General features: G+C 40.1%; 1 protein-coding gene across 6 annotated transcripts in view; it reads left to right on the plus strand.

Annotated features, from left to right (window-relative positions):
* Positions 1 to 13,367, plus strand: part of LOC118821008 (NXPE family member 3-like) — a 37,612-nt gene extending 24,245 nt beyond the window's left edge. For 4 of the 6 annotated variants that reach the window (XR_005008301.1, XR_005008302.1, XR_005008298.1 and 1 more), the window contains 6 exons: positions 1,164 to 1,739; positions 2,137 to 2,288; positions 2,446 to 3,021; positions 3,420 to 3,571; positions 4,467 to 4,673; positions 12,902 to 13,367. Coding sequence is in view for 1 of the 6 variants with exons in the window: in XM_036589417.1 (XP_036445310.1) it covers positions 1,164 to 1,696 (533 nt within the window). In the remaining 5 variants the exon portion in view is untranslated. Of the gene's footprint in view, positions 1 to 1,163; positions 1,740 to 2,136; positions 2,361 to 2,445; positions 3,022 to 3,419; positions 3,572 to 4,466; positions 4,674 to 12,901 lie in introns of those variants that run through there. The other 2 variants (XR_005008299.1, XM_036589417.1) reach the window with 2 other exon arrangements.
* The last annotated feature ends 1,594 nt before the right edge of the window (positions 13,368 to 14,961 follow it).

Here is a 14,961-nt window from a genome sequence, read left to right on the forward strand (position 1 = left end):
TTGACTGGTCTGTAAACAGAACCTTAAAATGCTAGCTTAGTATGCCATTTTCAAGAAAATTTTTATTCCTTTAAAATGCAAATTCTACAATGCTTGTTTTTATATGTTTAATACCCTGCATTACTGTAAAACTATATATGATCATTACCAAGCTGTTCCTATGCAACATGTTTTAAAAATAATATTTTAATTTCTAAAGCAGCATGAAGCATTTAATGTGTGATCCATTCAAAGACTCAAGAACACAGGCCCCAGAGCTCAGAGTGGTGAAAACATGTACAAGGAGTAACACACTTTTCTCATTAGATGTGGAGGTAGTATGTGGAGAAAGCCGAAAGACAAACTGAAAGCCTTGTTCAGCTGAAAAAAACATGATGACATGGGAATGGTTCAGCCTTCAAAGGACATCTGTTGTTTACATCTTGTAAATGGAAGTAATGTAGTAAGATTTCTTACTGCTGAAACTATTTTCCATAGATAACAGTAAGTGGGAAGTAACTCATCACCAGCAAATCGCAGTGACCACTTATGCTACAGTTTTCAACCCAGAGCGAAGAACCTACACATACTTTGGGGTGTACATACTGGATTATTCTAATGATCTCATGTTGGAGTTCTACTACTCATACCATTTTCGTATTCCTTGTTTTTCAATATGTCTCACCCCTTTGTGAGTATAACACTTTGTAAGTTTTGGGGATTTGGAGACCTCTCTGGTGGAAATGTGTAACTGCACACATGTGCAGAAGAACATTTTGTAATGTCGGTTGTGCTTCAGACTCCCTACCCTAGTGGATGAATCTAACTATTGCGAGAACTAACTCAAAACCTGGTAAAGGATGTGTCTTCTGAGGGTGTAAGTGAATCATCTAACATTGTCATCAGTGTAATGTTGATTTTGCATTTAAGACCCAAACATCGAGCCAGACCTTCTTTTTATGTAGTAATGCTACTATGTTTTAATGTTGACAGAAAAAAAAAAATGACATAGTGCTGCTTTAATGACCTCTTTGTACCTTGTTTACATGTTGTTGTTTGTTCGCATCGGTGAGAACTAAAGTTGACCTGGACAGTACACTTTTGTGTGTGAAGAATACCTTCCAACATCCATGTCGTTCTAGCATTCTGACACGATATCTTCTCATCCTTCTCCCTTCTTTTAGCACTCAAGCAACTAAACCTGTACACCTCGGCCAAGTCTGGACCGTTTGAGGCAGTGGACACAGGCAACAACATTCGACTAATATGGAGAGCTCATGGCCTTCCAATACGGACTTCTCTGACCCCCCGTGCTGACTTACACTACATTGCCTCCGAGGTGGCCGCTCTAGCTGGAGGTCAACATTCTGTTGTGGTCTTCACCATCTGGGCGCACTTCACTACCTTTCCGCTGGCCACGTACCTAAAAAGGCTGGCTGGAATCCGCAGAGCGATCCGAGCCCTCCTCCAGAGGGCACCGCAGACCCTTGTGCTGGTCAAGTCAGCCAACACAGGCTACAAGGACATTTATGGCAGCGACTGGTTGTCATGGCAGCTGGACTGTGCATTGAGGATGATGTTTAGGGAGCTGCCGGTTGTGATTATTGATGTTTGGCAAATGACATCATGTCACTACTCACCAGATGACATTCACCCATCTTATAAAGTGGTACAGAATGAAGTAGATCTATTCCTCTCATATGTTTGTCCAAGATGACAGACGTACAGATATGAAGAGCATTGCTGCTAGAACCACAGGGGTGAGCAGGCATGTTACCCCCCACTTTTCAAAGTACCAGGGCGGGGAACCAGCACTTTTTGATTGAATTACTTGAGAAAATCTCCTCTCTCCCTAAACTGCACACAGCGCTAACCTATAGACGCACAGGGACAAACTCATTGGCAGAGCCAATTTCAGCATTTCTCAAACAGTAAAACCTTTGTGAGTTTGTGGTTAATGAGAAGATCTGGTAAAAATCTGGTAAAAAACAACAAAAAAATCTGGCAATCTGGTAAAAACAGTAAAAAGGTTTTTACTGCAATACATGAACTAATGCACTGGGTCTCAGTTCATGTATGTCAGTTTGCTAATATAAACTTAAATATGTTCTAATACTACCTTGTTAAACTAACATGTGAACACTCTACCATATTCAGGTCCACATCAAAGAATTGAACTGCAGTCCAGCAAAAATGGGTCTCAGTCAGCATCTAAGAGCATCCTGCTTCAGTTCACTTGATAGGAACAGATTTTTATGATGATCCAAACCAAACAAAGTTACAACAGTGGGTCCACTTGTGTACCTTAAGTAAGTTTTTCCCAGGTGAAAAGTACGTATCTGTACCTTTTCGTAACCTAATGTTTTAAAACCGAACTATAAAATGAAAAAAAAAAAAGCCTGGAGAGGAAAGCCTTAGTTCTAGCATTCTGACACGATATCTTCTCATCCTTCTCCCTTCTTTTAGCACTCAAGCAACTAAACCTGTACACCTCGGCCAAGTCTGGACCGTTTGAGGCAGTGGACACAGGCAACAACATTCGACTAATATGGAGAGCTCATGGCCTTCCAATACGGACTTCTCTGACCCCCCGTGCTGACTTACACTACATTGCCTCCGAGGTGGCCGCTCTAGCTGGAGGTCAACATTCTGTTGTGGTCTTCACCATCTGGGCGCACTTCACTACCTTTCCGCTGGCCACGTACCTAAAAAGGCTGGCTGGAATCCGCAGAGCGATCCGAGCCCTCCTCCAGAGGGCACCGCAGACCCTTGTGCTGGTCAAGTCAGCCAACACAGGCTACAAGGACATTTATGGCAGCGACTGGTTGTCATGGCAGCTGGACTGTGCATTGAGGATGATGTTTAGGGAGCTGCCGGTTGTGATTATTGATGTTTGGCAAATGACATCATGTCACTACTCACCAGATGACATTCACCCATCTTATAAAGTGGTACAGAATGAAGTAGATCTATTCCTCTCATATGTTTGTCCAAGATGACAGACGTACAGATATGAAGAGCATTGCTGCTAGAACCACAGGGGTGAGCAGGCATGTTACCCCCCACTTTTCAAAGTACCAGGGCGGGGAACCAGCACTTTTTGATTGAATTACTTGAGAAAATCTCCTCTCTCCCTAAACTGCACACAGCGCTAACCTATAGACGCACAGGGACAAACTCATTGGCAGAGCCAATTTCAGCATTTCTCAAACAGTAAAACCTTTGTGAGTTTGTGGTTAATGAGAAGATCTGGTAAAAATCTGGTAAAAAACAACAAAAAAAATCTGGCCATCTGGTAAAAACAGTAAAAAGGTTTTTACTGCAATACATGAACTAATGCACTGGGTCCCAGTTCATGTATGTCAGTTTGCTAATATAAACTTAAATATGTTCTAATACTACCTTGTTAAACTAACATGTGAACACTCTACCATATTCAGGTCCACATCAAAGAATTGAACTGCAGTCCAGCAAAAATGGGTCTCAGTCAGCATCTAAGAGCATCCTGCTTCAGTTCACTTGATAGGAACAGATTTTTATGATGATCCAAACCAAACAAAGTTACAACAGTGGGTCCACTTGTGTACCTTAAGTAAGTTTTTCCCAGGTGAAAAGTACGTATCTGTACCTTTTCGTAACCTAATGTTTTAAAACCGAACTATAAAATGAAAAAAAAAAAGCCTGGAGAGGAGACGGGGTGTGTGGAATCAATACAAAATATATATATATATATATATATATATATATATATATATATATATATATATGGTATTATTATGACTAAAGGTACTTAGATGTACCCTTGAGGATACCACCCTAGTGACAAGAGGGGTACTGCCCCAGTGACAGTTTGACAGTTTCATGTCTTTTTTTCAGAGAATGTAGCAGAGCTTTGTCTGCATGATCTGTTTTAACATTTTGCTCTTGATATCGTTCTTGCAGCATAAGCACATGTAAATAACAGATGAGCAATAAAATAATAGTGAAGATATGCGTTTGATATTGGCACATAGATCGCTGGCCAAGCATCAGCAACCTGAATAGATAAATTCAAACTGGTAAACCTGCCTGAAGTGTCTATGATTTTTAAAATGCAGAAAGAAAAAAAAAAACATCTCACAAGTGAATCCACAGTTTTGCAATATAAATACATATAACGTCATTATGCTAGTAGTGAATTACGCTGCCAGTAACAGTTGTCCAAAAACAATAGAAATGGATAGTTAAGAGGTATAATAAGATTATGAAGAATTGTTGCTCTGCAATAGTTACTGTCCTAAATTTATTCGTAACTAAGGTTATCATGGTTACTAAACAAATAATGTGGTACAGACCATGGCTCCTATCACCATCACTGTGAACAATTCTGACACTGTAAGCTTAGGAATTAATTGCTTAGCATGAACATGCCTAAAAGCAGAAAAACTTTCCAACTCACCGTTTAAACATGTGCATGTGTGTGGGTGTGTGTTCATGTGTGTGTAAAGGTATGAATGTTAAGTGTGTTCCAGGACTAGACACGCCCTCACCAGCTGGATTCTATCTTCATGATAAATGGACGTCACTGATGTGCCATGCCCAGTCCTTTGACACAGCCAATCAGACTGCAACATGCTTGAAAGAGAAGCAGGTTCTGATGATGGGAGATTCCACATTGAGACAGTGGTATGAGTACCTGCTGAAAACAGTCCCAAGTATGTCACATATGCAAAACAAACATAACTGAAAATATGTAATGCATGGAATTTATTTGATTCACACTTGTACATCATTGTGAACATAATATTGTATATTACAGATAGATATTGAACATTGGTTGCAATTGAAAATTGGGTTGATGTCAAAACCCAATGTTGACTTGACATCGAAAGATGAAGTTTTGTTGGAAATCAAAATCAGATATTCATCAGAAAACAACGTTGGGTTGACATCAAGCTTTAGATAGGAGGACAGGAGAAGTGGGCAGCTATAGATGCAGTGCCTGGGGAACCTTTATGGGTGTCTTGGTCAACAGTAATTCAGCCATGGACAGGCAGCATCTGGGATTGAACGACCAACTACCAACTACCAACCCTGCAATTAGCGGACAACCCGCAGCTCGATAATAAATAAGCTGTGGATGTGCAGCCATGAAAGCGTTCAGAACAAAACTTCAGACATTTAAAACATCATCACCCTGCTGAACATGGCCAATTAAAAAAAACTAGCAAAGGCAAAGCATCTAAAGCTAAAGCTAGCGAAAGCCCATTTTTATTTATGAAAACATTTTTCTCTGCATCTTGGCCTCCCATCCACAAAAACACAGGTTTATCTGTTCAGCTTTGACAATTTTCATGACAATTTTCAAGTTAATCGGCTCATTACTGTTTTTTTTATTTATTTTTTTTTTAAAGTTTAACAAAACCAGGTAAAAATGACAATTAGAAGTTTAGTTCACTTTACAGTGAATTGCACCATTACACTGGAATGCAGAGCGGCCAGCAGAGGACCTAAATGATTAAGGGGTTCACTTAATCCGCACTGGCTACCCTACCCTACAGCTGTCATTTTTTATTTTTTCTATTGCTCTACCACTAGACCAGTAAACATTATAGCATGAAAAATACTGTAACACCTTACTTCAGCCTTGCTACATAACAGTGAAATAACCATGACATTTATAGATGTCATATGCTGTCATGAGTTGTCATGACAGATTTTGTTCAGTAAAATAACAGTGTCACTTACCATTATGACAAACACACACTGCTCATACCACCTGTTTCATGCTAGATATTAACATTATAGATATGCTATAATAAATAAAATAAGATTCCTATTTAGTAATATAATTTGATAAAATTACTGAATTTAAATTATAATAATCTTTTAAACAGCCCTCTTACCAGAATTGTTCACAGTTATAATACCGCATCATAACAGTGCTGTAACTGGTTTCATTAACATTAGCTTTTATTTAAAAAAGCTCACCAACATCAGCAATGGAAACATTGATATCATTGTTGTAGTATGCAGTTATGTTGCGTGATATATGCAAATGAGGTCAAGAAGGCATGTATGGTGTGGTTGTGCAAGCAGCTGTTCAATAAAGGCTGAATATGGTTTATCTGCAAGCTCATCTCAGTTTCTACTCTGGGGTAATAATACAACATGGTGTCAGAATTCACTATTGGCAGATGTTTTTTTAAAAAAAAAAAAAAGCGGTTGTTTCGAGACTTAGTCAGCGAGTTACAGGCTACCCAAGCTGTTAGCTTAACAAGCTAAATGTTAGCGAAACTAGGGGTGCAGAGAAGAGAATGGTTTCAAGTTCCCCCACCGGTGAAGTTTAACTTCAGTAAACAAGAAGAGTGGCCGAAATGGATAAAAAGGTTCGAAAGATTCTGAATCGCTTCGGGTTTAGAACTTCAGGCTGAAGAAAATCAGGTTAATACCCTGATTTATACGATGGGTGAAGAAGCCGAGGACGTGCTTACATCGCTTTGACTCACGGCAGAGGAATCCAGTGAGTACAGCGTGGTAAAGGCTAAGCTAGACGCTCACTTCGTAGTTTGTAGGAATGTGATATTTGACCGAGCTAAATTCAATCAAACACAGCAAGAAATAGGAGAAAGTGCTTATAGTTTCATCACAGCTCTTTATTGTCTTTTGGAGCACTGCGGCTATGGCGCATTACACAATGAAATGATACGGGACAGACTCGTGGACAGCTTACGTGATAAGAAGCTGTCTGAACAGTTGCAAATGGACCCCGAACTGACGCTGGAAAGAGCAGTTAGTAGAGTTCGACAAAGCGAACTGGTCAAGAAGCAGCAGGATATGCTTAAAAGCAACTTCAATCTAATGTGCTTTGGCATATCGTCAGCACCGGAACATTTTCAAAAAAGAATGACAGAGATTCTGGAGGGGCTTGAAGGTGTTGTGTGCCAGACGGACGATATTCTTGTCTTCGAGAGAACACAAGCAGAGCATGACCAGCAACTCACAGCAGCACTAACCAGACTTCAAGATGCAGGAGTGACACTGAACAACAAGTGTGAGTTCTCAAAAACCAGAATAAAGTTTTTGGGCCAGATAGTGGAAGGGTCAGGGGTGAGCACTGACCCAGCCAAAGTGCAAGCTGTGTCCGTCATGCCAGAACCAGGAAATGTCGGGGAGGTTAGGCGTTTCCTAGGTATGGTGAACCACCTAGGGAAATTCCTGCCTCATTTAGCAGAGCAAACTAGACCCCTCAGAGACCTACTGAGGAAAGGAAACATGTGAACGTGGGGATGTGCCCAGCAGAAAGCATTTGAAGAAATCAAGAGGCAGCTAAGCACCCCACCATGTCTGGCTCTGTATAACCCAAAAGCAGAAACAGTTTCGGCTGATGCATCCTCATACGGGCTGGGTGCAGTACTTCTGCGGAAGCAGGAAAATCAGCAGGTGAAACTGGTAGCATACGCTTCGAGAGCACTGAGCAGCACAGAACAAAAATATGCTCAAATTGAAAAGGAAGCCCTTGCCACCACCTGGGCATGTGAACAATTTTCAGAATTCCTTGTCGGCATCACGTTTCACAACAGACCATAAACCGTTGGTCTCACTCCTAGGCTCAAAAAACCTGGACGAGTTATCTCCTCGAATACAGCATCTGCGAATGCGACTAATGCGATACTCGTATACAATCTCACATGTGGCTAGTAAGAGTATAGCTTTGGCGGATGTGCTCTCTAGAGCTCCGGTGGAAGGCACAGGGGACCAGAAGCTAGAAGAAGGAACCAATCTCCATGTAGACGCTGTGATGGCTAGTATACCTGCCACAGAAAAGAGACTGGATCAAATTCGGAAATACCAGGATCAAGATGCAGTTCTGCGGCAGTTAAAGAAATTCTGCATTGAAGGATGGCCAGACAAGTTTTCCATCGAACAAACCTTTCAGCTGTATTTGCCCTTTGCGGGTGAGCTCACAGTGGAAAATGGATTGCTTCTAAAAGGGCAAAGATTAGTAATTCCGCCGCCACTGAGAGCTGATATCCTGAGAAAGCTACACGAGGGTCACCTTGGTATTACAAAAAGCAGAGAAAGGGCCAAACAGTCAGTATGGTGGCTGGGCCTAAGTACACAGTTAAACAATGAAATCAAGAACTGTGACGTGTGTGCAAAAGAAAGAATAAACTTGAAAGAGACATTCCTCCCTTCTGAATTTCCAGATCTGCCCTGGTACAAAGTCAGAGCAGACCTCTTTCAGTTTAAAGATCAGCAGTACTTACTCGTGGTGGATTACTTCTCCAGATTCTTTGAAGTGGCAAAGCTCACCTCAACTTCCTCAGAAGCAGTAATTGAACACTTCAAATCTATCTTTACACGGCATGGTATTGCTGCTGTTGTCCGCACAGACAACGGCCCACAGTTCTCATCTGAGAGCTTTAGGAAGTTTGCTTCGGAATGGGACTTCCAACATGAAACTTCCAGCCCATGATTTCCACAAAGCAATGGTGAGGTGGAACGTGCAGTGAGAACTGTAAAGAACCTCCTTGAAAAAGCAAAAGACCCATATCTTTCATTGATGGCGTATCGCGCAACTCCCCTAGCAAATGGCCACAGCCCTACAGAATTGCTCATGGGAAGAAAGATCCGTACTCCTATTCCAGTCAGTTCTTCGCAGCTGAATCCAGGCTGGACAGATCTTCACAAACTCAAACAGAAAAAGCACTACAACAGGCAGCAGCAGCAGCAGAGAAACTTTAACAAGAGACATAGAGCTCGTGATCTGACTTGTTTGAATGCTGGGGAGTATGTTTGGGTGAAGGACATGAAAGAGAGAGGAACTGTGTTGTCAAAAAATAAAGCAGCCCAGGTCATACCTCATAGACACACCAAGGGGTATCCTGCGAAGAAACAGAGCTCATCTAGTGACAACGTCTGTTGCACCTGAGGAACCAACAGTCTGTCAGCTATCAGCTCTCCAGACCCAGCTGATGCCACGCCTCCCCCAAACCCTGTTGCAGAGACTCCTCACTTAGCAGCTGGAGGGGAGAGAAGATACCCAGAAAGAGAACATCACCTTCCAAAGCACCTGAAAGACTTTGTTAGCAGCAGGTGCCTTTGGAAAAACTGAGTGAGCCCTGGGGTAGAATAATCCCTACACTCAGTCGAAAGTTGGGTAGTCTAACCACAGCTTTCTAGAAAAAAAAATGTTGCATATGTGTTAACGGAGAAATGTAGTTTATTTTGACCTTTTACTTTCAAAACAAAAGGAAACCTATTAGAATGTATACACTCAAGCAGAGAAAGGAAATTAAGCTATTAGACAGTGTTTATTTCAGAAAGGGAGATGTTGTAGTATGCAGTTATGTTACGTGATATATGCAAATAAGGTCAAGAAGGCACGTATGGTGTGGTTGTTCAAGCAGCTGTTCAATAAAGGCTGAATACGGTTTATCTGCAAGCTCGTCTCATTTTCTACTCTGGGGACTTGTAATAATACAACAATCATCACATGCACCTCACTGTTAGAAAGCCATATTTAATGCATTTTAACTAGCTTTTCCTCCTTTCCATTGTATTTCATGGATAAAGGAGAGATAATTAATATATCGAGAACCTAGATATGACAGACCTAAATAGTTGAAACATATATACATATGCTGTACAGCATAATCTACTGTCTATAAGCTTTAAAAATGTGCTGAATGTGATGGGCAAGAACAATGTTTGGTTTCCTGCTGTCACTTTGCCTTTTGATGCTAAAAGAAATTCATATGTCAGGTTTGCTTAGTTGTCATTTACACACACATATGTTTAATCTTTTCAGCTGAGAAACATGATGGCTTTGTAGTGGAATGGATTAATGTTGCTATTGTACAGCAGTCTCAAGGCAGAGGTTGTGGTTCAGCCTTGAAAGAATATCCAGTGTTTGAATTTCTTTGCTGTACTGCAGTAAGATTTACTACTACTGAAACTATTTTCCATAGATTACAGTAGGTGAGAAGTACCTCATCACCATCACAGCTCAGTGACCACTTATGCCACTGTTTTCACTCCAGAGGGAAGAACCTACACATACTTTGGGGTGTACATGCTGGATTACTGAAATGATCTCATGTTGGAGTTCTAATGTACCATTTGTGTATTCCTTTTTTTCCAATATGTCTCACTTCTTTGTAAGTATAGCGCTATATATAGGGCTCTGTGCATGCCGCAGGAGAAACTATTCAAAACAGGTCTTTGTGGAACTTGCTTTGTGCAGTCATGCTGGAACAGAGAAGGGTGTTTTTTTTCTTCTATGTATAGTTTTGACAGAGACAGAGAAAGAATGCTGTTGGACTTTTCTCTTAAGAGATTCTTGAACTTTTTCTGCCATTTTCTTTAGTACAATTTGTGTTGTGTGGGACTAAATTTGGTGTAGGTGACATCAGATCTGCCAAATATCAGATTTAGCAATATGTAAACGTCAGCTCTCTCTCACATAAAGAAACTGCTGTCCTGAGTGCCAAGTTTTTCTAAATTTGTTATCAGTGTTTGTGTAATGAACCTTCGCAACAGTTGTTTGTAATGTATCTAGATGCTGCTTGTTGTGTTAGCCACCATTTTCAGGATCCTACTATAAGCAATTAACAGAGTGTGAAAGCTAGCAGTTTACCTTAACTGTAGGCATAAAACTATACATTAACTACCCCGTAACATCAAGGCTCACAGTGCTTCCCTGCAATTGTACTTTACAGGAATGGAATACAATAAGTCAGTCAGTTTCAGAAGCAGAGTCCAGCCAGCTAGCTGTAGGCAACAGATCTGCTGCATGTCTTTAATATTAACACAAAAAGTGTATACATTTAAACCGTATTGGTAGGGGATTAAACATTACCCTTCACTGACATTTCAAATGTGTCAATAACTCAAAGACTCAATAACTCATTTCAAGGATCCATGGGGACCCTGTATTAGGGATGCCCCGAAATTTCAGCAACCTGTTTTTGGCCAAAAATGGTGGAAAATGGCACTTTAGGCTGAAAGGTTTTACAAATACAATTAAGTTGGCTAGAAGCAAGTGTCAAAGTCTGACAATGATCATGACTTTACAAAGAACTTTAATGGAAATGAAAATTAAAAACAGTGATCAACAAAGCATATTTTTCCCTTTGCTCTTCTGCAGTGGTCAGAGCAGATGCTTTGAAACAGCCAAAGTGGTCACAGATCAACAGTAAAATGTCATTATGTGCACATATTTCATAGTTTCCATGAGAGAAAATTATACACGCAATTCATAATCACTGTTCCTGCCAAATAAAAAGAGCAAGTACAACACCAAAAAACATGACATCCTGCTTGACATGCAGTACACAGTGAAACAACAGAAAAGTACACCAACACCATCTGTACCCAGAGGTTTTTTAAATGATAATTCACAAATAACGGTGGCAAAGTGCAGACTACACAAAAGTAATTCTTTGCATCCAGTGACCAACTTGAGAAGACTGGATTTCATGTAAATCTACTATACATATTGTAACAAGTTTATGAACATTATTTTAACTTGTTTTATGGATTGTTGTCTCCATTTTTCTTACTGAAAGGGCTGACTACATCTGCATTTTCCCTCACTAACATTTGATTCAAAAGCATAATGAAAAAAAATCCAGTTATAAAAAACAGTGTCAGTTTTGGCCATGTATTTTCATTTTGGTACATCGAGACTGACTATGACAAAGATAGACATGGAGCCATATGTTTCCACCTACACTCTCAGAAAAAAAAACTATTCCTTTCAGGGAGCAAAAGCTATCACTGAGGTGGCACCCTCTAGGGCTCATGGGTCAAACACAAGGCCTGCGGGCCAGATTAGGCCTGCGACACAATCCTATCCGGCCCGCAAAAGTATTTTAATTTTCTATTAATATTAGCCCGTTTCACAACGCACTGCACTACAGTCCCCAGCATACACTGCAACGCAATGTGTGCGCTGACTCTCCTACCCCAACAGCAATCTTTGGGACAATGGTTACACCTCAATTCTACACAATTCTACACACCTCCATTTCAGCTGCAGTTTAACCAAGATAAACTGAAAATATACTATGAACACTATAAACACTCTATACTCACGCTATAAATACTCACAAGTATTAATGAACTTGCGGCCAAAAAGGATGACAGGTTTATAATTCAAGCAAATAGGTAGGTTTAAAAGACTGAGCTCCTAGGGACATAACATTTTGAATATTTAAAGTATTCATGTAATATTTTAAGGTATACTACAAGTACCTAGATTTTACTGCTGAAGTTTTAGCATTTTGAATGAACAGTGACCAGTTCAGTTTAAATCACAACATGAAATAAAAACTTTTTTTTTTCTGTAGCCCACAGATTTGTTGAAATTTTTAAATATAGCCCCTGTAGTGGTTGAGTTTGACACCCCTGCTGTAGGGTTTGCTTTAAGTGGCCTTATGCTACTTTTTTTGTGGGCACAGAACTAGGCTAGAACTCTGAGATATAAACTTAGCATGTGCCACAAAAAATGCTTACTTCACAGACTGTTGACCACGTTGGATCACTAAAATATGGGCAGGTGTAGCCATCCAAACAGAGTTCTAGGCTGGTTCTCTGCTCCAATAAAACACATGTCTAATATTCTTTTGAAAAATATGAACAAAAACAAAAATGCTAACGTCTCCTCTTCCATCAAGTTTAAACCAGAGCCAGTTTAAAGGAAACCTTGCTGCTTTCTATTTTGTCTGTATGAAAAACATGACTGTTAAATGCCCGAGTGTGCCCGTGAACAAGTCCTGAATGAATGAGGGTAAATGGAGCTAAATGGCTAAAAACAAAAAGTTAAAATAGTTTCTAACCACCTGCTCTGGACCTTTCTTTAATTTCAGATAGTGGAAATATGTATTTCAGTAAAAATCAAAGAGAACTTAACTGTATATTTCCTTTTTTTCTACAGGACTTACACTACATCACCTCAGAGCTGGATGCTCTAGCTGGAGGTCAACATTCTGTTGTGATGTTCACCATCTGGGCGCACTTCACTACCTTTCCGCTGGCTACGTACCTAAAAAGCCTGGCTGGAATCCGCAGAGCTGTCCTGGCCCTCCTTCAGAGGGCACCGCAGACCCTTGTGCTGATCAAATCAGCTAACACAGGCTACAAGGACATTTACAGCAGCGACTGGTTGTCATGGCAGCTGGACTGTGCATTGAGGGTGATGTTTAGGGAGCTGCCTGTCGTGATTATTGACGTTTGGCAAATGACGTCATGCCACTACTCACCAGACAGCATTCACCCATCTCATGAAGTGATAAAGAATGAAGTAGATCTATTCCTCTCATTTATTTGTCCAAGTTGACAGACTTACAGATAAGAAGACAGTAAAATCTGTATCGTTACAAAGTATTTGCCTCCTTCCTGATTTCCTCCATTCTTGCATATCTGTCACAGTGAATGTTTTTATATCTTAAAGTAAAATATAAATACAAAGAGAATCTTATCAAACACAAAATACATTCTTTCAGTTACTCCCTGTTTCTTAGGACCAACATGCAAATCAGCCCCTTTAAAATTAATAACTTGTTGCATCATCTTTAGCAGCATTACTTGCTACCATTTCAACTGCTACTTGTTATCAGCATTTTACATTAAGTGCTTTAACATGCACTCAATAATCTGATCATAATTTTTGCAGTTGTCTGATCATTCAAATGGTCATGTAAACAGAATACTCTAATTACTTAGATCAGATCAGTCAAATTAAGTAATCTGATAAAGAGAGCTGGATTATCAGATTATCAAATTTCTTGGAGCATGTACACTCAGATTTCTTTTAGATTTCTCGGTCTGTGCATGCACGAAAACAGGTGGTGGTACCGAAAATAAGCAAGCAGTGTTGCCGCGGGATGGCAGCAAAACACTTTTCGAGCAACACTGAAACCAGCTATATGCTTGATGAAATGAAGGATTTAAATATTATCTTTTAGATGTTGTATGTTCACATTTTCAGGCAAAGTATCGAGATATTTTTTTAAAAAGCTGTGGCATAGGGTTTGAGTTAACGTTACGTTTACATCACATCTTCTTCTGTGAGCTTACTGGTTGGTTACAAAGCTGAAATCCAATTACTGCCTGACTCGTGTAGACCCAGAGTTTCCCCGTTATCTGATTACTCAAGTGCATGTAAATGCGTTAATCGGATTACTGACGAAAGCCATTGGTTATCCATAACCAATGGCTAGCTAGGAACTGTTGGACCAAACTTCTAAAACGCAGGTCATACAAGCTTATAAGTCAACACTTATATGGAGAAATGTCTCAAGTGCGTTATTGTTCACCACACCTGAAAAGTACAATTGTTGGGAAACATTGTGAATCTTGATGTTAGGACAGTAGAAAATGTAATACTAAGCTAAAATATCATTTTATTCCTGGGGTTGGTGTACTGCTAGCTATCACACTCTCATAAATGAAATAAATTGCTTTATAGTAGGAAACACACAAGGAGGAAGCAGCTTCTAACTCTGCTAAAAGCAATGGTGTGATAAACCTTTGAGCAGTGTTAACAAATTTAGAAAAGCTTAGAAATAATTCAAAATAATCTATTTGCTGGGAGCTTTGTCAAGGCCTCAGAGCACGAGGAGAGCCTTTATGTGAGAGAGAGGAACATGAGCACCTGACGTAGACATGTGAAAGGTAACCGTGAAATGTACTTTCAGATCTAATGTCACCTATGCCAAATTTAGTCCCACCCAAGTCAAATCAATTTGAGAAAAATGGTAGGAAAAAAGTACTTCCAAAAATGTATGAAGAGAAGCAAGCAAGCAAAGTTTATTTATATAGCGTTTTTTACAACAGGTGTTGTCACAGAGCAGATTTACCGAAAAATACGGGTCCAAGTCCCCATGAGCGTCGCCAGTGCCGACAGTGACAAGGAAAAACTCCCTAAAAGCAAGAGGAAGAAACCTTGAGAGGAACCAAGACTCAAAAAGGGAACCCATCCTCCTCTGGTCGACA

The sequence above is a fragment of the Colossoma macropomum genome, unplaced genomic scaffold, assembly GCF_904425465.1.
Source record: "Colossoma macropomum unplaced genomic scaffold, Colossoma_macropomum, whole genome shotgun sequence".
Classification (NCBI taxonomy): domain Eukaryota; kingdom Metazoa; phylum Chordata; class Actinopteri; order Characiformes; family Serrasalmidae; genus Colossoma; species Colossoma macropomum.